Source organism: Diceros bicornis, chromosome 15 (genome assembly GCF_020826845.1).
Source record: "Diceros bicornis minor isolate mBicDic1 chromosome 15, mDicBic1.mat.cur, whole genome shotgun sequence".
In the NCBI taxonomy this organism is placed as follows: domain Eukaryota; kingdom Metazoa; phylum Chordata; class Mammalia; order Perissodactyla; family Rhinocerotidae; genus Diceros; species Diceros bicornis.
The window spans coordinates 39,542,331-39,569,103 of record NC_080754.1 but is presented as its reverse complement, the minus strand read 5'-3'; the positions used below and the strand labels follow the sequence as shown (position 1 = coordinate 39,569,103).

General features: G+C 39.7%; 1 protein-coding gene and 1 long non-coding RNA gene across 4 annotated transcripts in view; one reads left to right on the top strand and one right to left on the bottom strand.

Moving 5' to 3' along the window:
• Positions 1-445: 445 nt before the first annotated feature.
• Positions 446-26,773, bottom strand: part of LOC131414918 (uncharacterized) — a 33,418-nt gene continuing 7,090 nt past the window's right edge. Inside the window, exons 1-3 of one of the 2 annotated variants that reach the window (XR_009222262.1) lie at positions 3,729-3,964; positions 3,216-3,402; positions 446-641 (exon numbers count right to left, since the gene is read on the bottom strand). This is a non-coding gene — a long non-coding RNA (uncharacterized LOC131414918). Of the gene's footprint in view, positions 642-3,215; positions 3,403-3,728; positions 3,965-26,773 lie in introns of those variants that run through there. The other variant, XR_009222261.1, reaches the window with a different exon arrangement.
• Positions 10,504-17,357, top strand: HTR3E (5-hydroxytryptamine receptor 3E). Of its 2 annotated transcripts, XM_058556222.1 has the most exons (9): positions 10,504-10,570; positions 12,303-12,469; positions 13,011-13,055; positions 15,131-15,240; positions 15,410-15,579; positions 15,905-16,065; positions 16,418-16,622; positions 16,799-17,014; positions 17,128-17,357. In XM_058556222.1, exons 1-9 carry the CDS (start codon positions 10,504-10,506, stop codon positions 17,355-17,357), a joined length of 1,371 nt encoding a protein of 456 aa, XP_058412205.1. The 2 variants fall into 2 exon arrangements, with proteins under 2 accessions (XP_058412205.1, XP_058412206.1); XM_058556223.1 differs by lacking the exon at positions 13,011-13,055.

Here is a 26,773-nt window from a genome sequence, read left to right as displayed (position 1 = left end):
AGTCCCCCTGTCTGCTTTCAGCAGGAGATTTGTGACTTTCTCAAAGGCTACAGGATCTTAATAGAATGCCAAATTTGAATCTCAAGGACACTTGAGTAATGTGCAAATTTTAGTTTACAAATGCCTTGTTTTAGCCATCCTGAATTAGCAGGTCCTTAGTGCCAGGTAAAGCTGAAAGGAAGACCTGAAGAAAGGACTTGGATCTGTCAGCCCTTCAGGAGGCCCTCACCACCCTGTAGTGGGGACCCTACTTAGACCCCTCTGAGATCGTTAGTGACTTTAAGATATGTGCAAAAGAGCATACTATGCGTAGTGTACCTGCATTATACATATTTTCCTGACTAAAATTTGGACACGTTGTCAGATTTTTTTTCTGATTTATAAAATCATTTATATGAACAGCCTTATAAAAATCTATAAATAAAATTATGTTCATAGACAGTGAATTGCCTTTATTAAAAAACAAAGTTATGTGAAAAGAAATATGAAAGTTACAAAGAAAACAAAGAACATGTATCAACTAACATGCACCTGTGGTTTTCATCATTGATTGACCTCCTGTTGCAGTTGACGAGTTGATGAACTATTATTCCAAGTGTCCTTGTTGAGCAAGAACTCTGCTTATTTGAGTATTAATGGATCTGGAGTAAAATAGAGACATGGTGGCTTCTGCAGTTTTCATGAAATGTTGTTAGTTTAGGCCTTTCCTTGGTTTGGACATAAGAAAGTTATTTTAGGTCTGGCCCTGTGGTGTAGTGGCTAAGTTCACGTGCTCTGCTTTAGCAGCCTGGGGTTCACAGGTTTGGATCCCAGGCACGGACTTACGCACTGCTCACAAAGCCACGCTGTGGCAGCATCCCACATACAAAATAGAAGAAGATGGGCACAGATGTTAGCTCAGGGCCAATCTTCCTCAGCAAAAAGAAGATTGGCAATGGATGTTAGCATAGGCCAATCTTCGTCACCAAAAAAAATAAAAAGAAAAGTTATTTTAGTAATAATAGCCATTGTTTACTGAGTACTTTCTATATGCCAAGCCCATTACAATTCATTATCTCCTTTGATCCCCACAACAAATCTATGAGGCAGATATTAACATTATTCTCTATTTACAGATAAGGACACCAAGGTAGAAAGAGGTTAAGATCCTTTCCCAGGATTACACGGCAAGTAAGTGGTAGAACTATTTTGAACCCAATTTTGTCTAACTCTTAATTCTATGTTTTAACACATTCAGGTCATTGCTAAGGAATGCAGAAATAGTAATAAGTCTTGATCACAAAAATCTAAGCATCAGACTCTGAATCCAGAATGATCCCCACCAAAGAACTCATCCCAGCTCACTCTACTTGATAACCCTTAACCTCAGGGTATCAATCTTCACTATGGCAGCCATCAGCCTTTGGACTTGCCATAGCTCTCCTGATTTTTTTGCCTCTCACCAGGACCCTCAGAAACTGGCTCGTTCACACACTGACAAATGAATGTGTGTAAAACTGGTGAAATCTGAGTAAGCTCTATGGATTGTACTGTTAAAAGATAATTTTCAGAAAAAGAGAAAATCATGACTCTCATACAAATATGAAAAGGAATACCTATTAAAGAATGGATTGAGGGCCGGCCCCGTGGCTTAGCGGTTAAGTGCGCGCGCTCCACTACTGGCGGCCCGGGTTCGGATCCCGGGCACGTACCAACACCTCGCTTCTCTGGCCATGCTGAGGCCGCGTCCCACATACAGCAACTAGAAGGCCGTGCAACTATGACATACAACTATCTACTGGGGCTTTGGGGAAAAAAAAAAAAGGAGGAGGATTGGCAATAGATGTTAGCTCAGAGCTGGTTTTCCTCAGCAAAAATAGGAGGAATAGCATGGATGTTAGCTCAGGGCTTATCTTCCTCACAAAAAAATAAATAAATAAATAAAACTGTTTAAAAAAAAAAAGAATGGATTGAACTCATACAATATGAGAGAACCAGGCAGATGTTAAAACTGGCTCAAAGAAAAAGTCAAGAAGCACAAATTTACGTGCAGTAAAGATACTGAATTGCAAATAGAGGCAATTTTTTCACAGAAGGAGGAGGGAAGTCCACTGGAACTCTACAGGACAAGATAGAGTCTGCATATTGACAACGTTGAACTTTCCCTGAGCCCTGTGTTCCCAGAAACCAACGATGGTTAAGAAATTCCCCCAACCGTTTGCTTTCTGAAATCTCCCCACCCTTTTGTGTTCCAGGAAATGGCTGACTGCAAAGATTCTCCTTGCCTGACCCCTCCAGAATTTGGAAACTCTTATTGAATATTCTTAATTTCTTTCTGGTATAACTTAGATAAGACTCACTGTCCACTTTTTTTCATGACTCGCATGGGACTGACAGAAGACTCCCTGGTTTACCTGTCACAAGGCCAAAACCAGACTTTTCCCCTTTTGCCTGAACCTGCCCACAAAGCCAGAGGCAGATCCTCCAACTACCAGTTCTTTGTCACGTGAATGATTAGCTGAGATTAGAACTGTTTATCCCCTGCAACTAGCCAGACACAGAGGCAAACATTTTCTGTACAGCTGACTGAGACAAAACAATCCCAAATGTAAATCATTCCATGTATAACTTGTCTATTTCTCCCTATAAAGAAGTCTAGGGTGACACCACCCTGCTGAGGTACTCTGATCTGCAGATCTGGGTGATCTCCTTCTTGCAAGAGCCTGAATAAAATCAGTCTTCTTAATTGTTTGGGTTTTGTCTTTAACAATATTCTTCAGTTACCTGCCATTTAAAAAGAGCTACAAAATATCTCAAAGACAATGAACAGGGCTAGAATCAGACAGCTGGGAACAGTTACTATAGACGATGCATAGTTTCTCATTCAAGCACAAATCTATTTTTCTATAATTTCCTCCCTTTTGATCAAAAATAATCTCAAAGGAAGATTATTCTTGACCACAAAATAAGGCTGGTCTCATAAAATTTGCCTTCACTATTTACACTGGTACAACAAGAGGGGTAATTTGCCATTTAGGCCTTCTTAAGTTTGCTTTGCTGAAAGTTTTGAAAAAAATATCAAATTTGACTTTTAAAAGCCTCTTGAGGCTAGACAGCCACACCAAGAACTCACCACCAGATTTCACCTGTGGTACCCATTGGGTGAATTCCTCTCTTTTCGAAGACCTCAAAATATCCTGAGATTCCTGGGTCTGGCAGAAAGTGATCTTACCCACCTGGAAGCTGGGAGCCTTGTAAGTCAGGTAGCAGCCAGTTTTCCTGGAAGCCTTTGTAAGTATTGGCTCCATAAAGTCAACTTTAGTTCCTTGGAAGTATCTGCCCATTTGATTGAATGAGCGTTGTTCTCAAATATAACATTCCGGAAAGGGCCTTGGTTGCATAACCAATGTTTCTAATTATGTCCTGGTAAAAAAGAGGACAGATTCTTATTAAATTTATGCCAATAACTGTATTGTCATGAAAATATGATCCTTATGTTGTCATGAAATTAAGAATATTCAATAAGAGTTTCCAAATTCTGGAGGAGTCAGGCAAGGAGAATAAGATACCATTTACAAATATTTCATTTCAGTTTTTAAAAGCAGAGTCTAAAAAAAGTAGAAGTATAACTACTAAATTTTTATGAGTTATAGATAGCTTAAGAGGAAAGAAAAAGGGCTTCCTTAAATATCCAGAAAATAGAACATTACGAAAATATCAACAATAGTTAAAACAAAAACTGTAATCACCCTTCATCAGTTCATTCAGTCCTATGTAACTAATTCTTGTTCCACTGGATCTTGGGCCAGCAGTCTCATGAACACATTGGCTTCTCCACTAGAGTTCTAGAAATCCTGACTCGGTCTACTAGTATGGTCTGAAAGTTGTTTAAGCGGTGCCGTCAGAAGCCTGTACCCCAAAGTATCTGGCACCGTCCTTTTCCATAGGATTCTGAGACATTTCTTTGTTGAAGATGAAGTACTCTGGCCTGCAGCTGATTATCAAGCTTTCAGGGAGGCATCAAATAAAAAACTATCTGTAGATGACGAAAGATTTTAAATGATTATAGTTAGCTTACTAGCTGATTACTGATAATTTTCAAAAGTGAAAGATCTAATAAGAATTCATTACAAGAATTATGCAGATGACAAGGAAATTTGCTTGTTTCTGAGGCATGCAAAAGAAGATAATAAAGTCAATCCAAAAAAAGCTTTAGACAAAATAATTATGAACATACTGATTAACTCTATTTTCAAAGAAGAGAGTGAGCATTACATCTAATTTATAAAAATGGATGAACATAATGTCTACAAAAAAATTGAGACATAACATATAATAATCCTGACTTTATATATCTTGAATATACTAATCTTATTGTAAGAATATACCAAGAGCATATCAAGAATATCAAGTAAAGAGATTCAGCAATTCTTGAGTAAGTCCTAAAAATCTGTATCTTAAATAAATTACTTTGATCAGTGATATGTATCCCCTGTTGAAGCCTAGAAGATGCTAGATTCAAATTAAAGAAGTAAAAATGTGACCAAGTTAACATTAAAAAGAAATAATAACTGAAATTACGACCAAAGGCTCCAACCACACGACCAGGAGATCTGCCGCCCTCTCCTGAAGGCTGATAGCCCACGATTCAGTTCTGGCTCAAAGGGAAGAGGTTGCATGCAGAACCTCTGGACTTACCTTTTCTTTCTTTCTGCCTTTCTTTCTTCCTTTTTTTTTTTTTGTGTGTGTGAGGAAGACCAGCCGTGAGCTAACATCCGATGCCAATCCTCCTCTTTTTTGCTGAGGAAGATTGGCCCTGGGCTAACATCCGTGCCCATCTTGCTCTACTTTATGGGACGCTGCCACAGCATGGCTTGACAAGCGGTGGGTCGGTTCGTGCTGGGGATCCAAACCTGCTAACCCTGGGCTGCCGAAGCAGAGGGTGCGCACTTAACCGCTGCGCCACGGGCCGGCCCCTCTTTCTTCCTTCCTTTTTAAAAATGATTTAAAATTCACATAAAAGTTGCAAAAATAGTATACAGAGCCCCTGTGTACTCTTCACCCAGATTCCCCAAATGTGAATGTTTCTAAATCATTGAGAATAAGTTGCAAAATTGATGACCTATTGACCCTGAATATTTCAGTGTGTATTTCCTAAAAACTAGGACACTTTTCTATATAACCACAGCACAACCATCAAAATAAGAACATTAACATCAATTCAATATTACCATCTAATCTACAAGACCTATTTGAATTTTGCTTCTTGTCCCAATAATGTCTTTGATACGTAGAGGATCCAATCTAGGAATACACACTGCATTTAGCTGTTCTATCTCGTCAGTCTCTTTCAGTCTCGAGCAGTTCCTCAGTCTCCTTGTCTTTCATGACTTTGACATTTTTGAAGAGTATAGGCTAGTTATTTCGTAGACTAGCCCTCAATTTGGATTTGTCTAATATTTACTCATAGAACATGCATTTTTTGCAGGAATACCCCAGAAGTGATGCTGGGTCCTTCTCATTGCATCACAGGAAGTGCACAATGTCAATTTGTTCCTTTACTGATGATATTAACTGTTATCACTTTTAAATGTTAAAATGATGTCTGCCAGATTTCTCCACTGTCAAGATAGTAATTAATAAGTATGGTATACTTAGTAACTAATTAATGTTTTGTGGACAGATACTTTGAGAATATGTAATTATCCCATTCCTCTTCATGATGGTTCTTGAGCGAATTACTTTTTCTGTTATCTTTACAAAATTGGGATTTTCTAATTCTATCATTTCTTGTATACTTACTCATTGGCATTCAAATGCAGAGAGCTTTTCCTTTTCTTTTACTCATTCATTCATTTATATCAGTAGGGGTTCACGGATCCCTATTTTATTCAAAGAGTTACAATCTATTATTATCAATATTTATTTTGATGCTCAAATTGTTTGGACTTACTATAGACCAACAAAGAAGGAAGCAGTAGTTGGTGATATGGCAGTGACAGGAACTTGGAGGAAAGTGACCATTTCATTTGCCAATACCCTCTGCCAAAGACCACCAGGAACATACCTATAGTAAACAAATTGGCTTTACTACTTATTGCAAGAAAGAAGAATATACACCATAGGTAACCACGGGGTATCTCAGTAAGAGAGTATTAGAAAGAAACTGTTATAGGATATGGGCTTCCATCGAGTGTTTTGGAGAGAGATTAAAGAAGCGGAGACTTGTACAAGATTGAATACTATCAGAATTCAAGGGTATGATTGGATAAAGAAGTATCAGTTATTCATTTAGCAAGAGAGAGGGAATGTTCAGTATTTTGTGGGTTGGCACAGTTATCTTGTTTTTGTGCATGCTTAGACAAAATTATGAAGCAGCCCTATTTTGTCTCATTCTGTCACAGTCTCAGGGTAATCATGTCTGAGGTTGGTATTCTGTAAAATTGTTTATGTCCTACAAGAGAACAAAATGACCTGTGAGTGTCAGTTCAGTCTGGACATCAGCACATTATTTCTTCCTCGCAATGTAGCTTTCAAAATGTCAAAATCAATATACGACTGGGCAGAATCAAATACAGACAACACACATTAGGAGAGAAGACGTCAAAACATTCAGAAAAAAGACATGCCTTCGACTGGCATGTGTAGGTCCTGCAAGTCCTCTAAATGCTCGTCTCCCCGGTGATATTCTCCCTCTCTTGGTCCCTGGGGGTTCTGCTGGTACCTGCTGCTTAAAGTCTGTCACTGGGTGAATTCTTGGTCTGACTCTTGGCTCTGACAGTTTTCCCTCATTGGCTTGGTCCCACCTTGCAGCAAATTGCTGCTGCTGCAGACCCCTCTGAGCCTCACCCAGGGCCTCCATCTGGCCTTAACAGCCCACCCCACAGGCTCCACTGCAGAGTTGCTTCATCTACCACCGGCTCCATGGTAGCTCTGTGGGCTCTCAGTGCAGCCTTCATCCACCTTCCCCGCAGGGCACAGAGGAATTTCTGGTGCCCTTCCACATCTTATGGGGATGGAGGAAGGAGCAGGAGTGCTAACTCAGGCCCTTTCTCTGCCTAACCATTCTGTACTCCAACAGCTTCTGCCTGTCTGTTTGGGGCCACAAAGAATGGCAGTTCCTTTCCAGGATCCCAAATGAGTGGTGGGGCATAAGCCCCCTCTGCTTTTGGCTTTTCTCTCAACCTATCTAACCCCTCCCAATACACACCCACACACACACTTCAGATTCAAGCACAGAGAGTCAAAGCGTGTGTGTGTATTAAGAGGGAGCTTCTCTCCTTCTTTCTTCTTCTCTCCTTTGTCCCATATTCCATCAGGCCATAAAGAGAAGGATTTACTCTCCTTCTACTGCAGTAGAGATTTTCCATGAGTCATATTCTTCTGGGGGTAAGCATTTGCCCTACCCTAGGTCTACAATAGCATAAGGGTTACAGAGGAAATGGACTTATGGGGCTGCAGGGAGATAGATATATCTGTGTTGGGAGGAAGCCGGGAAGATTGAAAATTTTGTTAAGTTTAACGTTTTTAGACATTCCTCCATTACACATGATAGTTGTCTTAAAATATTTGAAAGGTGTGATGCAGAAAATAGAATTAACTTATTTATTCTCTACTGGGTAAAAATTACGCCAATGGTGTAAGTTACAAAAAGGCAAATTTGGATTAAAAAAAAACTTTCAAGTAACCAGAGATTTTGTTCAAAGGTAAAATAGGATAATCTAAGAAGTAGTGGGATGGTGTCACTGGAAGTATCAATATTAAACCACAAGGTTGCATGACTATTGCTCAAACATACTTAGGGATAAAACTTCATTGGCTGGAAGATTGTAACAGATGACCTCAAAATTACCTAAAGATACAGATTCTCATCATTTTTTTTTTCCAGAATGAGAATTTTATCATACATCTTCTGATATCATTAGCAACCAGAATGCAGACTGTTATGTCTCTGAACTGACCATCTGTGATGAGAAAACAGCCGTTTTGAGTTGCTGCCTAGGTATTTGACAGTATGACAACCCTGCTCACACCCAGAGTCTGAACATTTAGATAAGGACCTGAGTTTAGGATTCCAGCCACAAGTGCCCGCCTTGCTTTTCCCCAGAGCACCTTTTAAAATGACCACTCAGAGTTGAGCCCTTGAAAAATTAGTGACCACCGCCCAACCACCTTATAAGTAATAGATGCTTGCTACCCTGCTCTCTATCTCCTACTTGCATGTGACCAGGGATGGAGGACTGGCCTTCCCCTAGCTCATTGCACCCCCATTCTTGGATCTGTAGATAATAAATCTTGTGACTTTACTTCCTTTGTGTGAGGGTATTGAAATTGCACCTTCAATTAAAATGGCCCCAGGGGTTTTCACTTCCTCCAAAGTGGGAACTCAGATGCCAAGGAAGCTACCTGCTGGCCCTGTGTGGGTGGCTTGTGCCTCTTCATTCAGCAGGTCACAATCTACATATTCTTAACTTAACACACTAGCTCCGGGTTTTCCAACACACCATCCACTGTTCCCCAAATCTCAGAATCTAAAATGCAGCCAAAGACTAGGGGCCAGAGGTGATGAGGAAAAGTCATATGCAAGGAATTGAAACAGCACGTCTGTATCACATATTGGTATGGAATCTGAATTTACACTAATCATATGTTGTGAGAGTCTTAAAAATTAACACACACCAAAAAAATGCCTAGATCTGGTAAAACCCCAAAGGCCATGGCAGAGGCAAATGAAAATTTTCTCTGTACGGAAACTTCACAACCCAAGGCACGTGAAACTCCCACTGAAATAATCTCCTAATAAAGATGGGTTTACAACCAAGAATTATAAATCACATGAGGGGAAAAACCACAATGAGACAAAGTTAGCAAACCAGTCAGCATACCAATAGCTACATGTAATAAAACAATCTGAAACAAATTTTGAAATAAATACGTTCTGTCCAAAGAAAATTCATAGAACTCTACTTAATATGAATGTCTTATTGACCAAGAAACAAACTGTTCATGAATAGGGAGACTTCCAACCAAAAGTGGTTAAGAAGCTTGACTCTCAGCAGTTACAGTTCAATTTATAAAGCATGAATAATTACATTGTTTTCTATTGTCACTGGTTGCTAGAAACTTAAATTCTTTTTCATTGTATAAGCTTATGTGTTTCTAGCTGATTAGCTAGGAAGCTGTAAGTTCACAATGATATGAAGAAAGCTTAAGTTTTGGTTAAGGTCTGAGTCAGCATTCTGGAGAAATTAAGACGGTTTTAAATTTTGGTTACATGACTGCGAGTGTTTGGTTCAGGGGTATTTTCAAACTGTGGCTTCTGTTTGGGTTTTTCTTTAACAGTTCCAAATAATAAAAGATTAAAGAAGGATTGAAAACCAAAATGAAAGAACAGAGCAGTACAAAAAACAAAAAAAGAAAGAAAGAAAGAACAAAGGGACTTTTAAAAGACCCAAATAGAATTTCTAGAAATGCAAAATATAATCATTGAAATTAAAAACTAAATAGACAGATGGTAGGTTAAACACAGTTGAGAAGAGAATTTGTTACCTGGAAGCTAGATCTAAGGAAATCACAGTTAAAGAGATGGAAAGTAGGAAAGAGAGGTATGGTAGACAGAATAACAGTCCCCCAAAGGTGTCCACATCCTAATCTCTGGAACTTGTGAATATGCTGGGTTATATGAAAAAGGAGGAATTAAGTTTACAGATACAATTAAGGTCGCTAACCAGCCGACCTTGAGATGAGATTATCCTGGATTATCCAGGTGGGCCCAATGTAATCACAAGGGTTCTTATAAGTGAAAGAGGGAGAAAGAAGAGCATGAACATGAGAGATGGCAGTGGCAGAAAGACCTGGCCCAACGTTGCTGGCTTTGAAGACAGAGAAATGGGACAATGAACCAAGGAATGCAGGCAGCCTCTAAAACATGGAAAAGACAAGGAAATGGATTTGCTCTTAGAGCCTCCAGAAGGAATGCAGCCCTGCCAAAACATTGATTTTACCCCAGTGAAAATTATTTCAGACTTCTGGCCTACAGAACTGTAAAATAAATTTGTGTTTTTTTAAACCACTAAGTATGTGATTTGTTACAACAGCAATAGGAAACTAATACAAGAGGTTAAGAGACATATAAGATAGAAGGAAATGATCCAACATGTGTCTTATAAGAGAAAGAATAGAGGAAATACAACGTTTGTTAAATGGCTGAGAATTTTCCAGAATTGAGGGGATAAATCTTCAGACTGAGAGATCATACCAAGGTCTGAATATGATAAATATCAACTAATCCAGAACCATACACATTGTAGTGAAATATCTAAGAAAGAAAGTCTTAAAAGCACACTGAACTTCAATCATGGGCAAGAAAAGACAACCAGAACACTTTTTCCAGGAAGGTTACAAATGTCAGTGGTCAACTGATGCTATCAATATTCAAAGTTAGACTAGGTGTGGCCTGTGCTCTTTTAATCTGGGGATTCTTGGGTCTTGGTACATGCTCAGAGAAGAATTTAGACAAAGAAGATGAGAGGAAGCTCGTTCCACAGGGAGAGATTGTCCCTCTACGTTGTTCTTGGTCTTCTGCTTCCAGGTAAGAAAGGGGCAACAACAGGGGAAGAAGCAAGGACCCTCTCTGGTAGAACACCTAGGAACTTCTTTCAAATTTACAGCTCCTAGAGATTATCTAAAATGGGCATAATTATTGCATAACCATGTTACCATAACTCCCAAATAGACTTTCCTTCTCTTAAAGATAGAACATCCCCTTTTAGTGACATGCCACACAAGAATACTTCTATTTTTCCTCCCATAAGCCATCCCCAATTGTCTTCTCTCCCATTTAGCCTCTATGTCCATCCATCTTTCTACATACGAGTATAATTCTTTCTCTCTGTAGCTATGAAACCCACTACATTGTGGCAAAGTGCCCACTTTTAGCCATAACTTCCCCATCCACCTACTGGATCCAAGTGTTCTAGGTTAGGTCAGATGCCAGAGGGCAGCAGATGGAGAGTGAAAATAGAGTGTGCTTCTCTTCCAGGGAGTTAACATGGTATAGTGGAAAGAATCTGGGATTTGGAGACAGACAGACCTGGGTTTGAATCTTGGTCCCTCACGTTGCTAGTTGTGCAACCTTGGGCAAATGGCTTGACTTCCTTGAGCTCGTTTCCTCTCCTGTAAAATAGGACCTACCTTGCAGGGTTGTGAGGATTCAATGAGAAAAAGTGAGTAGCACAGTGCCTGGCATTTGATAAGTGTCAATAAATGTCATCTCTCCCCCTTAGGTTGTCACTTGACTTCTGGATAATGGAGTACAGGAGAGGACTGAACCAGAGGTGGCTTTCGAGGCCTCTGCAGGGAAGAGGCATAAATTGTACACATGGTCTAGTCAGTAGAAAACATTATAAATGCTCCTCTAGTTACAAACAGACAGTGACTGACAAATGAATATTCATTGCTCATTGAATGATTCACGGATTTGCCTGGAGAGCATTGTGACTTTGGGAATGGATAGGGATCGGTGTCCTTGGCACAGAGACTGTCAACCTTCTCTCTCATTCCTAGTTGTTCCTCCTCTAACAAATTTCCACCAGCAGAAAATTGGAATCTTTATTAGTCAGAAAAAGGGGGAAGGCAACAGCTCAAAAGCCTCAAACTAGAAAGCTGACATAGGGTTGAGCAGCAAAATAGGGAGAAGGAAGTTTGGGGCAGTGAAGGTGAAACAGGTGTGTTCTCCTTGGGGCCCCTGAGAATGTAATCCTATCCAATGGCTATCGCTGCCCCAGTTTGCATATAGATTTGGGCATGCTTTGCATAGAGACAGAAACATTAGAAAGAAGGCCGGAGCCCTAACTCAGCTTACCACATTAGCTTCCATCATTTGCCTTCCAGCCCAACACATCCTCCCTGGCCTTGGTGGGAAGCACTCAGCATCTGGGCCCCTCTTGGTGATCCTCCTCTCCCATCCTCCATCTCATCGTTGGGGGTGTATAGTGCAGCAGCACCGAACAAACCTGGGTTCAGATCAAGTCCAGTTTCTGCCTCTTATTATCTATTTGACCTTGGGAATTTACTTCCTCTTATTGCACTTTAGTTAATTCATTGATTACATGAGGATAAAAATAGTTTCTGCTTGATAGGGGCTTGGGAAGATTAAATGAGGTAATCCATTTAAAGGACTTAGACTATGCCTGGCACATAGTCAACACTCAATAAATGTCAGCTATCAATCACAGGCTACCCCCAAGCTCCTGCCCTGGGCTTCTCATACAGGGAACACTAGGGGCCTCTCCCTCTTCTCACACATTCTATGTCCACTACAGGAAGAAGCAGTACTCTCACCATCAATTGCACTAAGTTTGGCCAGTATGGGGCATATCCCGCTGTTCTGGATTCAGTGTTTGATAGGAAGGCCTTCCGTCCAGCCACCAACTTCAGCATCCCCACTATAGTCAACATCTCCTTCACTTTGTCTGCCATCCTAGATGTGGTGAGTGATGACCCTTCTAGCCCTCCTTAGTATCCTTAACTTTTTCCCATCCCCTGGCAAGGCAACCTCCAAAGCCCTTGACCACATTGCAGCTTCCTCCATTGTTGCTATATGGCATTTGCCCCACGGGGATCTCAAAGAAGCTCTATCCAGTTTAGCAGGATGAGGTGTAATAGCACACGACAGAGAATTTCTTTTCTTCTCACCTAGTGATTCTCTACCCTGGCTGCCCACCAGTGTCCAGGCTCCAATCCCAGAGGTTCTGATTGGATGGAACCCAGGCATTGGTATTTTTAAGCTCCTCAAGTGACGCTGAGACAGGATTGAGAAGTACTCCTCTAATCCAGTCCTGCTTTGCACTCCTGCCCATGGCCTAACACATCTGTTTTAACCAAGCTTTTGTCCTTGACCTATAATGTTGGCCTTGATCACAGCACCACTTTTATATACCTTGGGGGTTGGTAAACAAAAATGGGGAGTGGGGTGGGATGGACAGACTTCCTACCAGCAACATGCTGGTAACAGGAAATTCTTTTGGCAGAATGAACAGCTGCAGCTCTTGTCATCATTCCTGTGGCTGGAAATGGTATGGCCAACACTGTTTATTCTCGCCCTTCATTTACAGTCAGAAAGGATTTTAAACTAAGACATAATAATTACGATCCTTTATGTACCTAACAACATAGCTTTGAGACAAGAGGGAGAAATTGAAAAATCCACAGTCACGGTGAGAGGCTTCAATATACTGCTTTCAAAAATCAAGCAGAAAAAGAATAAACATATAGTGATTTTTAACAGCACAATAAAGAAATATGATTTAATAAACATATTAGACTTTGTACCAACGAACATGTGTAATATTTTCTGACACAAATGGAATATTATATTCCCCCAAACTGATTGTATTTTGGGGCCACAAAGAATATCTCAACAAAATCAAGAGGCAGAAATTACCTAGAGCACAATCTCTGACTACACTGCATGAAAATAGAAACTAACTACAAAAAGATAGCCCCGCTCCCCAAAAAAAAACCCTTATTTCTTGGAGATTTAAAAGTAAATTTCCAAAAGCTTTGGGCTAAAGAGAAAATAAAACAATTAAATAGAAATTAGAAATGAAAAGCACTACAAATAAAAATCTATGGAATGTAGTCAAAGTATAAATAACTCAGTGGAAAATTTATATCATAAGTGTACTAATTAAAAAACAAAAAGGGGGCCGGCCCGGTGGCATAGCAGTTAGGTTCGCACATTCCGTTTCAGCAGCTGGGGTTCGCCAGTTCGGATCCTGGGTGCGGACTTACTCACCACTCATCAAGCCATGCTGAGGCGGTGTCCCATATAGAAGAGCTACACCTCTACAACTATGATACACAATCATGTACTGGGGCTTTGGGGAGAAAAAGGAAAAATGAGGAAGACTGGCAACAGATGTTGGTACAGGGCCAATCTTCCTCAAAAAGAAAAAAGAAAGAAAGAAAGAAAACCAAAGGGAAAAAATGAAAGTAAATGAAACCTGAAATCCTGGTTAAAAGGAAGGAGAGAGGAGGGGAAGAATTGTAATGATCACCTAACCTTGCTCTCAAAGTGTAGTTCCCAGATGGGCAGCACTGGCTTATTGCACCACCTGGAAGCTTAGAAATGCATGCACTCTTGAGACCCACCTAGCAGGACCAACCATCCCAGCATGCTCAAGAGTGAGGAGTTCTCAGGACTTAGAACTTTCAGTACTAAAACAAAGAAAAGCCCCAAGCAAGTCGGGATGAGCTAGTCACCCTACCTACCAAATCAGAAACTGCATTCCAACACAGTCCCCAGGTGTTTTGTATGCACAGTGAGGTGAGAAGTACTAATCAGTACAAACCTTTATTTAATGTTTATAGAGCACTCTGTTCTGGCTGTGGTTCACAAACTGCAGCTGCTGTCGTTAAAAGTGCCCTAGACTAGACAAGCCCGCCCAGAATCAGACAATCCTGGAAAACAGCTTCCAGAGAAGGTGGCCAGCCTTGGAAAGGTCATCACAGAAACAAGAGAGGATGATGCCCAGCACCCGCAGAGGAGAGGAAGACTACTAAGTCTTTTGGCTTCAAAGAACCCAAGTGCTTGTTCAAGGTCTCCTTGCAATAGACACTGGTGAAAGGCATCTGGAAGACAGTTGAAACCTTGCTAGATACTAGTACATAATAACCTATGGAAAACATTACAGTTTACAAGAGTCTTTTATATATGTTATTTCTTGTGATACTCACCAGTACCCTTATTTCACACTGAGGAAATTCTAGCTCAGAGAGGCTGAATTACTGATCTTTCAAGTCTGAATCTCATTTCTCCTGAAGAAAGGAGAGGATTTCCCTGATCACCAGTAATCTCTCACAAAAGCGAGAAAGCAGCAGGATCAAAGTTTATGAAGAAATGGACACAGAGAGCTTCAATTGTATCTGTAATTTTTATTTCTTGAAAAAAAGCCAAAGTAAATTTATCAAAATATTGACTCCACAAAGTTGAGCGGTAGATACACAGACATTTATTCTATTATTTTATGTCATATTATTTTCTATGTGCTTGAAATATTTCATAACATTTTTTAAGAAAAATCAAAGGGCAGGAGACAATAACCCCAATTCATATCAGGATCTCACCTCTCCTCTGCCTGGGCCCTAGGTCTGGGACAACCCATTTATCAGATGGAACTCAGAGGAGTGTGCAGACGTCATGAGGATCAGTGTCGCAGCTGAGAACCTGTGGCTCCCAAGCATTTTGATGGTTGAGTTGTGCGTATTAAGGGCTGGGGAAAACCAGGGGAAGCCCCATCTCCTAGTATCAGTAAAGTTCACAATCTACAATCGGGGCCACTATAAGTGGTCTTAGATGGCTGAGAAATGACCAGAGAGGTAAGAAGAAAAAACATGGTACCTGCGTCCCACCTCATCTCTCTTACAGCATGGATGTGGATAAGACCCCAAAAGGCCTCAAAGCGTACATAAGTAATGAAGGTCGCATCACGTATAAGAAACCCATGAAGGTGGTCAGTATCTGTAACCTGGACATCTTTTACTTCCCTTTTGACAAGCAGAACTGCACACTCACCTTCCGCTCATTCCTCCACACAGGTAAGTTGCAGTGGAGTCTCAGGGTTGGAGGTGAATGGGAACAACCAATAAAACAACAGGAAATAACCTATAAAGAAACTATGAGTAAAAGGTGACCAAAGTGTATGGGTAGAGCAAAGATTAGGGCTCTATGGATGCTTAAATATTTTCTATAATGGCAGAACCCAAGTCTATCTTGTTCATTACCATCCCCATCTCCTAGCAAAGTTCCTGGCATATGGTAGGCACTCAAAAATATTTGTTGAATGAAAGGATGGAGAAAGAGAGTGCGGTTGAGTCAACAGGAAACTGTATCCTTGGAAAATGATTCGGATTTCCCTTTCAGTGGATTACATGTTGTTGGGCATGGAGAAAGAAGTGTGGGAAATGTCAGAAACGTCCCGGGACATTGTGCAGACCAACGGAGAATGGGAGTTCCTGGGCATCAACAAGGCCACCTCAAAGATGTCCATGGGTACCAGCCAGTATGATCAGATCATGTTCTATGTGAGTTCAAGGACCTTGCTTTTTCCTTCCTTCCTCGCTTCTACCCTTACCTAGAGTCTCCACCAAATGAGTATCTCCCAAGTTTCAGGGTTTCCCATTCTCACCACTTCTGCCTGAGGCCAGAACGCTCTCTCTTGGCTGCCCAGCCACATACTCCTACCTAAATTCATGGCTCTGGCATAACTCTCCCTTGGCAGAGGGTTCTACACCAAATTATGAAGATGCATTCTGCACAGTCCCGGATCCCAGGGTAATATCAGACCAATGAGAAACGCAGAGACAGAAACAGTCACTACTATTTCTGGTAGCCTTCAAATCCCATATCCACTTCCTTCTCTCTTCTCCCCATCAGGTGGCCATCAGGCGCAGGCCCAGCCTCTATGTCATAAACCTTCTGGTGCCCAGTGGCTTTCTGGTTGCGATTGACGCCCTCAGCTTCTACCTGCCGGCAGAAAACAAGAATCGTGCCCCATTCAAGATAACGCTTCTGCTTGGCTACAATGTCTTCCTGCTCATGATGAATGACTTACTCCCCACCAGTGGCACCCCCCTCATCAGTATGGCCCCTCCAGCCTTTAGCAAGAGAAGGGCAGGAAGGACTGACTGAACTAGCTAAGGGAAGGGAAATATACTGGGGAAAGGAGGCTCTATGCCTGCCAGGGTGGGACTGGAAGAAAGGAGAGGAGTCCTGGATGGTGCCTCTGGCCCTCCCTCAGTTCCACCTTCCCTCCAGGTGTCTACTTTGCCCTGTGTCTGTCCCTGATGGTGCTCAGCCTGCTGGAGACCATCTTCATCACCTACCTGCTGCACCTGGCCACCACCCAGCCCCCACCCATGCCTCGGTGGCTCCATTCTCTGCTTCTACACTGCACCAGCCCAAGGAAATGCTACCTTATTGCACCCCAGAAGGGAAACGAGGGCCTGGGCCTCACCGCTGCCCACCTGCCTGGTAAGGGAAGTCAGCAATGCCCACATTTTCTCTTCCAACACCTCCTCGTTCCTGTCCCCCTCCCTCCCTGGGTGACCTTCACGGCCCATGTCTGAGTCTCTGTCTCTCTGCAGGTGTGAAGGAGCCAGTGGAGTTGGTGGGGCAGGTGCCAGGTCCCAGGAAGGAAGAGTTAAATGGCAGCCCTGGGTCAACAAGGGCCCAGCAGGAAGATGAGGCTCAGAAGCAGCACTTGGTCAGCCTGTGGGTGCAGTTCAGCCACACGATGGACACCCTGCTCTTCCACTTCTACTTGCTTTTCATGGTCGCCTCTGTCGTCATGGTCATTGTCCTCTGGAACACCTAGGCATGATATGTATCCTCTCCTGCAGACCCCAGCCCGGAGCTGCTCCTGGCCTCCAGGGGCCAGCCAGGTCCTTGCGCCTTGTTGAGTACCGACTGTCACGGCCCCAAAGATTACCAAATTCCCTGCTGCATTTCACGTATCCCAGTCCAGCCCCTCTGATCAGTCTTAATCCGATACCAGACATTTTCCTCTTGTTCTTGCATTCTGTTGGCTTCCCTCAGCCTCTCATGTGGTTCTAGGTCCTCCTTATGTTTTCTTCATAGCAGTCCCTCCTCTTCTGCCCACTAACTTACCCCAATAAATCATTTTGCAGAGATCCCTGGCTCTTTGTCGTGTTGTGGGGTAGAAACTTAAATATCCAGGATTGATAGTTTCAAAATATCACCTGTGCATCCCTCTGCCTGTGATAAAGCTGTAACGTCATAATAAGAGACAATCCTCTTACCTTCTAGTCCAATGTGACAACTGTCCTGTCTGAGAAGTTTTCATTCTCTTAGGCATTTTTAAAGACATGTTTCTTACTTGTAGATCCTTTTATTCATCTTTTTCATTATCTTGTACTAATTTCATCTTAATACTTTCCTAATTTATTTTGTTTTATTTTATTCTTTTTCTTATTTTCCAAGTTGAGTTCTCAATTAGAAAGAATCTTTTTTTTGTAGCATTTTTTTTTTGAGGAGGAGGATTGGCCCTGAGCTAACATCTGTTGCCAAGCTTCCTCCTTTCTTCCTTTTTTTCTCCCCAAAGCCCCAGTAGATAGTGGTATGTCATGGTTGTACATCCTTCTAGTTGCTCCATATCGGACGCCGTCACAGCATGGCTTGATAATCAGTGAGTAGGTCTGCACCCAGGATCCAAACGCCGGGCCACTGAAGCAGAGCGGGCAAACTTAACCGCTATGCCACTGGGCCGGCCCTGAATTCTCAATTAAAGTATTTTCATTCTTTCTATAAATTTTACTCTGACAACAGTTTTAGCTATATCCTATAGGTTTTAGAATGAGGTGTTCTCTTCATTACTTCCTGGATGATTCATAAATTCAGTTTTTATTTCCTCTTTGATCTAAAAACTATTGAGGGGCCGGCCTGGTGGCACAAGTGGTTAAGTGCGCACACTCCACTGCGGCGGCCTGGGGTTCGCCGGTTGGGATCCCGGGCACGCACCGAGGCACTGCTTGGCAAGCCATGCTGTGGCGGCATCCCATATAAAGTGGAGGAAGATGGGCACGGATGTTAGCCCAGGGCCAGTCTTCCTCAGCAGAAAGAGGAGGATTGGCAGATGTTAGCACAAGGCTGATCTCCTCACAAAAAAATAAATAAATAAATAAACCCTATTGAGGAGAGTGTTTCTTAATATCCATGCATAAGAGGTTTTTGTTGTTATCTTTTCATTGTTAAATTTCCAGTTTCTTGGTTTATCATCAGAGAGCAGAGCCTTTAAATTAAAAACTTTTTGGAATTTATAAAGCTTTCTTTCTGGCTGAACACATGATTGATTTTGTACCTATATCAGGACATAGAAATGTGTATATTCTCTATATGTACATCTATTAAACAGAACTGATTGATTGGATTATTCAAACCCTCTCTATCATAGCTTATTTTTTTGTCTACTTGATCTGTTAAAGCTCAAAAGCATTTTTATTCAAGTTCTCTGGGTAGCTTTTCTTTTATATATTTGACTGCTACATTATATGATGCATAAAAGTATATGGTTATTACATCTTCTTCTTGAATTGTACCTGATTTTAGCCTTATATAATATCACTACTTGTTCCGTTAAATGTGTTTTGAACTTGATTTCCATTTGTATGATAATAATGGTACCACTCTTGCTTTGGCCTGATATATTTTTGCACATTTCTGTTATTAATTCTTGGTTAATTTTGGAAAAGTAATATAGATAAAAGGTACAAATATCAAAAGGTACAGTATCGTATAGAGTAAAACATAAGTCTCCCTTCCCTGAAACTAATAGGATATTTTATGTCAATTATACTTCAATAAAAAAAACAATAATGTCTCCCTTCAACCTCTTTTTCCAGCCACCTAGTTCCCCATTTTCTTATGTATTTTTCAAGATACTTCTTTATTTTCCATCTTTCCTTGTCACTTTGTTTTAGGTACATTTTATGTTAACAACATAAAGCTGGATTTTATTTAATTCAATATCTTCCTTTTGATAGATGAATTCAGCCTGTTTACTTTTAGGAAAGGAAACCGATATACTGGGTTTTATTCCCTCTATATATTTTACATTTGCCATTTATATTTCTTGGTGCTGTTTTCTCTGTTTCCATTTCCTTACTTTGGCTGGCTTGGTCTAGTCTCTGTTCATTTTTTTTTTCTCCTATAAATTTGAAGTCCCACAATGCTTTTTAATTATGTTCATGATTATCTTCCTAACAGTTATAATTAGACCAATATATTTCCATTAATATATCAAAACTAAATTATTATGCTGCTCCCCCACCACGATGTTTTATTTGCCCCTTTCTTCCCCAAACCCAGGCAAAGTAAAAACTTTTAAAAAAAGAAAAAGTTTATTCTCTCACTCTTCCCCTGCCTTCAGATTTTGCAAATAACAGTTTAAAATTTTTAGTACCAGACTATTATTTTTTTCTTACAGTGTGTTCTTCATTTTTAAGGGTCCTCACTTTTACTAATTTTCCCTTTATGCTATAGATTCAGCTCTATATGTTGCAAGATTCACAGCTCATCTCAGTTTTCTCTCCTCTTTGTCTTTTCCTATCTGGAAAGCTTTGTTCTGTTTTAATTGTGCCTTGGTTAGGACACTTCTCTTGAGTATTTTCCTCAAGCAATGTACCTGGTCTATGCTCTGACTCCTTGCGTGGATGAAAGCGTCTTTTGTTTTGGCAGATAATCATGCTTTATTGGTTAGGTGTAGACGTCTAGAATCACAGTCCCTCTACCTCCTCCCCCTCAATTGTCTACACCTGTTATTCTAGTTTCTCATGTCTTAGATGAGACATCAAAGGCTACTCTGATTCTCTCTCTTTTGAAAGGACTATCTGGACACATAAGAATCTCAATTAATCCCTGAAATTTAGCCATTTCAGTAGGATATATCTCCACGTGTGTCTGAACTAATCCTGCCTATGTCTCACTGACGCTTTTCAATATGAACATTCAAATCTTTCTTCTGCTTCGGGAGTTTTTTCCTAGGATTTAAGTAACACTCTCTTCCATCTATTCTTTTTCTGTTCTGGAATTTCTACTATTCACAGGTTAGCTCTCATGGATCTGTCCTCCAAACTATCTTTTTCTTCATGCCTCCATTTCTTTATAGTTGAGCTGTGTGTTATGACCAATCTTTCAGACAACTAATTCAGTTCTCAGTAGTGACCATTCCTACTCCCGGTTCATCTATTGAATGTTTTAATTAAAAAAAGGTGTTTTAATTTCATAAAGTCTTTTAAATACTCTGATTGCATGTCCTAGAAATTATCTTCTCTCTTTCCTCAAGCCTACTTCAGTAGGAGCCTCTGTCCTAAATATTCACCTTGGTCATTGAGATGGTTAATTTTATGTGTCAACTTGGCTAGGATATGGGGCCCACTTGTCCAGTCAAATACTAGTCTATATGTTGCTGTGCAGGTATTTTTCAGATGTTATTAACATCTACAATCAGTAGGCTTTAAATAAAGCAGATTACTCTCCATAATATGAGTGGGTCTCATCCCATCAGTTGAAGGACTTAAGAGCAAAGACCGATGTCTGAAGAAGAAGAATTCTGCCTCAAGAATGCAACATATTTGGGGCCGGCCCGGTGGCGCAAGCGGTTGGGTGCGCGCGCTCCGCTGCGGCGGCCCGGGGTTCGCTGGTTCGGATCCCGGGCGCGCACCGATGCACTGCTTTGGCAGGCCACGCTGTGGCGGCGTCCCATATAAAGTGGAGGAGGATGGGCATGGATGTTAGCCCAGGGCCGTCTTCCTCGGCAGAAAAGGAGGAGGATTGGCGGATGTTAGCACAGGGCTGATCCCCTCACAAAAAAAAAAAAAAAAAAAGAATGCAACATATTTGTCAGTTATACCTCAATAAAGCTGAAATTAAAAAACAAAAAAAAAGAGTGCCACATAGAAACCCTGACGGAGTTTCCAGCCTCCTGGCTTGCCCTGCAGATTTCAAACTCAAGACTGCAACATCAAAGAAATTGTGGTGTACACGTACAATGGAATATTATTCCACCATAAAAAAGAATGGACTCTTGCCACTTGCAACAGTGTGGATGGACCTCAAGGGCATGATGCTAGATGAAATAAGTCAGATAGAAAAAGACAAATACCATATGATCTCTCTTATATTTGGAATCTAAACAAAAGCAAAAAACAAGCTCATACATACAGAGAACAGTTTGATACAGGGTGAGGTGGGGAGGGAAGAAATGAGTGAAGGGAGTATAAATTTATTATATAGAAAAAAAACCCTGCAACATCAGCTCTTACTTGAATTTCCAGCCTACTAGCCTGTCCTACAGATTTAGCCCCTACAATTACATGAGCCAATTGCTTAAAATCACTCTCTGTAGATAGAGAGAGGGAGGGAGAGAAACAATATATAAGATAGATAAACAGAAAAATGTATATACACACACATATATACATATACATATATATTCTATTTTACATATTATATGAGAAATATACACTTACATATACATATATATTCTAATATATATGTGTGTGTTTATATATATTTGTGTGTGTGTGTGTGTGTATATATATATACCCATATATATATTCTGTTTCTCTGGAGAACTCTGACTAATACAGCCCTTCTTCCTGAGATTGAATCTCCTTGAGTAAAACATATATATATTCTGTTTCTCTGGAGAACTCTGACTAATACAGCCCTTCTTCCTGAGATTGAATCTCCTTGAGTAAATTGTCAATTCTCTTTGCCTGCTCATGATAATGTGCCCCGTTGGCACCTATATATAGGTCACACTGTGATATTCTTCTGCACAAGAGCAAACCATCTTAAGTATGGAAGGCCTGGAATAGACTGCTCTTATGAACCAGTGATGGACATTTTTATTCTGCTGAAGCACATGGTGGGTGCTTCTCGATTACCAGGTCAATCTAAGAGCAAGTAGCAATGCTTTCTTATCTGCAGGGACCAGAAATAGTTGAACACATCAGTGTAGCTAACACATACACACACACGAACCAGGCAGATCTTCCAATGACCACAGCGGCAAGCAGTTCGAGGCAGCTCTTCCCCAAGTCCACAGCTTCTGCCTGTTGGGACCCTCTCAGAGAACTGTGAAGTTCTAATCTTTACAATCAACTGAAGAGAGGCAAGCTTTCTCCTCACTAGTGGTCCATAGCACTCAACTGGGACCCAGAGAGGGAAACAAAGGCACAGATCTGACCATCCCTCTTCTTGCCACTGTCTTACCTCTTTTGACTTTCTCATCTTCCCCACAATCCCCTAGGATCTCAGGGGTTAGGTTTTTCCCTATGTCATGTCATCATTCTTCCTGACTCTAGTTTCTTGACTAAATGGCAAAATTTTCTCTAAAAACTAGAAAACTCATAATCTGACCAACCAGGCCTAGTCTTGATATACTAAAGAGGGATGTAAAAATATACAGAAATTCCTTTCGCTCTCAAATGACTATTATCCTGCTGCACAGTCACATTTTGAATATGAATCATTAAATGTTGCCTCATTCAAAGCTTGTTTTTTTTTTTCAAAAATTGCAAATATACAGAGAGAAGGAGAGAAGGAACCTATAAAATACAAGAGATTTAAGATACATAACCTCAATATAATCATGACAAAATATCAAACAAACCTAAATTGATTTTAATAATTTGAAAAAACTTCCCACAGGCCCAGATAGCTTCACTGGTGAATTTTACCAAATATATAAAGAAGAATAATACTAATTCTACACAATTTCTCCCAGAAATTAGAAGACAAAGGAACACTTCACAACTCACTCTATGAGGCCAGTGTTATTACCCAGATACTAAAACCAGACAAAGAAATTATTTAAAAAGAAAACTATGGACCAATATTTCTTGTGAAAATAGAAGAAAAATCCTCAATAAAATACTAACAACTGAATCCAGCAACATATAAAAAAGATTATACACCATAAACAAGTGAGATTTATCCCAAGAATACAAAGTTGGTTTAAATCAGAAAATCAATTAATGTAAGCCTATATTAATAGAACAAAGGACATAACTCACATGATCATTTCAACGGATACAGACAAAGCATTTGACAAAATCCAACACTTTCATGATAGAAACACTCGACAAATTAAAATAGAAAAGAACTTCCTCAATCTGATAAAAGCCATCTATGAAAAACTTACAGTTAACATCATACTAAATGGCAAAAGACTGAATCCTTTCCCCATACAATTGGGAACAAGACCAGAATGTCCATTCTCTCCACTTCTATTCAACATTGTACTGAATAGTAGGCAGGATAATTGGCAAGAAAAATAAATTAAAGGCCTCGAGATTGGAAAGGAAAAAATAAAACTATCACTATTTGCAGATGATATGATCTTATAAATAGAAAATCCCTAGGAATCTACTAAAAATCAATTAGAACTAATAAATGAGTTCAGCAAGGTTATAGGATACAAGATCAATATACAAAAAGTATTGTATTTATATACATTAGCAATAAACAACCTGAAAATAAAATTAGGAATCATAAACAATAAGACCCTTAGGAATAAACTTAACAAAAAAAGCACAAGACTTGTATACTGAAAACTACAAAATGCTGTTGAAAAATTTTTAAAAGATCTAAATAAATGGAAAGATATATCATGTACAAGATTTGGAAAACTTAATATTGTGAAGATGGCAATACTTCCCAAATTGACCTACAGATTCAATACAATCCTTATCAAAATCCTACCTGCCTTTTTTGCAGAAATTGACAAGCTGATTCTACAATTCATATGGAAATGCAAGAGACTCAGAACAGCCAATATAATCTTGGAAGAACACAGCTGGTAGACTCACATTTCCTGATTTCAAAACTTACTACAAACTACAATGATTAAGATCATGTGGTACTGACATAAGGATACACATATAGATTAACAAAATAGAATTGAGAGATCATAAATAAACCCTAACATTTATGATCAATTGATTTTTGACAAACAGCCCAAGACAATTCAATGGAGAAAAGAATAGTTCTTTCAGCAAATGGTGGTGGGATAATTAGTTATCAACATGCAAAAGAATGACTATGGATCCCTACCTCAAACCATACACAAAAATTAACTCAAAGTAGATCTTAGACCTAGATGTGAGTGCTAAAACACTTAGAAGAAAATATAGCAGTAAATCTTCATGATCTTGTGCTGGGCAATGATTTCTTAGATATGACACCAAAAGCACAAGTGATAAAAGAAAAGATAGACAAATTGGACCTCATCAAGATTAAAAATTTTTGTGCTTTAAAGGAACCATCAAGAAAGTGAGGGGGGAAAAACCCAGACTGGAAGAAAATATTTGAAGATCATATGTCTGATAATGGACTTGTATCCAGAATACATAAAAGAACTCTTACAACTCAACAATAAGTAGACAATCAATTTAAAAAGGAGCAAAGAATTTGAATAGACATTTCATCAAAGAAGATATACAAGTGGCCAATTAGCACATGAAAAGATCCTCAATATCTTAGTCAATAGGAGAATGCGAATCAAAACCACAATGCGATACCACTTAACAACACTCATGAGGATGGCTATGATCAAAAAGACAATAACAAGTGTTGGTGAGGACATGGAGAAATTTGGAACCCTCATACATTGCTGAGGGGAACATAAAATGGTGTCGCCTCTTTGGAAAATAGTTTAACAGTTCCTCAAAATGTTAAACATAGAGTTACCATATGACCCAACAATTCTACTCCTTGGTATATACCCAAGATAAATGAAAACATATGTCCACGCAAAGACTTTTACACAAATGTTCATAGCAGCATTATTCATAATAGCCAAGAAATGGAAACAACCCAAATGCCCATCTACTGATGATGGATAAACAAAATGTGGTTTATGCATATGATGAAATATTATTTAGCCATAAAAAAGAATGAAGTACCGATACATGCCACAACATGGATGAACCTCCAGAACATTATGCTAAGTGAAAAACACAAAAGGCCACATTGTATCATACCATTTATATAAAATGTCCAGAACAGGTACATCCACAGAGATACAAAGTAGATTAGCAGCTGCCTAGGGCTGGTAGGGGAGAAGATAACGGTGGGCTGGGAAGAGTGGGGAGTGACTGCTAATGAGTACAAGGTTTCTTTATGGGATGATGAAAGCATACTAAAATTAAATTATGGTGATTGTTGCACATCTTTGTAAATATACTAAAAACACTGAATTGCACACTTTAAATGAGTGAACTAGATGATATGTAAATTATATCTCAATAAAGCTTCCAAATAAAACTAAATTGAATGACATTCTACAAAATAAGTGACCAATACTTATCAAAAGTGTCAAAGTCATACAAGACAAGGAGAGACTGAATAGTTGTCATAGATTGGAGACTAAGGAGAAATGAAAACTAAATGCAATGGGGGATCTTGATCAAATCCTGGGACAGAAAAAATGATAATGAAGAGGAAAATTGTTGAAATTCTAGTAAATCTGGAGCTTACTTAATAATATTGTAGCAGTGTTAATTTCGGGCTTTCATATGGTTATGTAAATTGTTAACATTCGGGGAAGAATATGAGGAAACTCTCTGTACTATTTTGCAACTTTTCCAAAATTCTAAAATTATTTTAAAATGAATATTTTTCTAAAAGAGAAACTTCAGACATTTAAACCAATTGGAGTGTAAGAACTTTATTTTGATCCTGAATAAAACAATAAACTGTTAAAAGAAAAAACACTTATGAGATAATTGGGGAAATTTGAACATTGAGTGGATACTTAATGATATCAAAAAATGGTTGTTAATTTTCAGTAGGATAATGACGTTGTGGTTATTTTTGTTAAATAATCCTTTTCTTCTAAAGATCAATGCTGGAATATTTACAGACGAAATGATAAGATGTCGAGGATTTGCTTCAAAATAATCCAAAGGCTAAAAGGGTGGGGAGTGGGAGGTGAAATAAGACTGTCTGTGAGTTGATCATTGTTTCAGATGGTGATGGGTACATAGGATTCATTATGCTATTTTCTCTACTTTTCTGTATGTTTAAACTTTTTCATTATAAAATGTTTTAAAACTGCTTATTTCTTTCCCTTTGCCTCCTTTCTGTTTTACAAATTCTAATCTCTTCTCAGGCAAATGCAGCCTCAAACCAACCGTGATGATGTCATAGATTCAGAAAGATAAAGAAAAAAAGCATATTACTGTACGGTGGCCAATCATTCGAGTT

Excerpts from the sequence above, each read along its gene's own strand:
- HTR3E (XM_058556222.1), top strand. The coding sequence starts at position 10,504 with ATGAGAGGAAGCTCGTTCCACAGGGAGAGATTGTCCCTCTACGTTGTT. Across the intron at positions 15,580-15,904 it reads CCGCTCATTCCTCCACACAG|TGGATTACATGTTGTTGGGC; the intron begins GTAAGTTGCAGT and ends TTTCCCTTTCAG. Across the intron at positions 16,066-16,417 it reads ATGATCAGATCATGTTCTAT|GTGGCCATCAGGCGCAGGCC; the intron begins GTGAGTTCAAGG and ends TCTCCCCATCAG.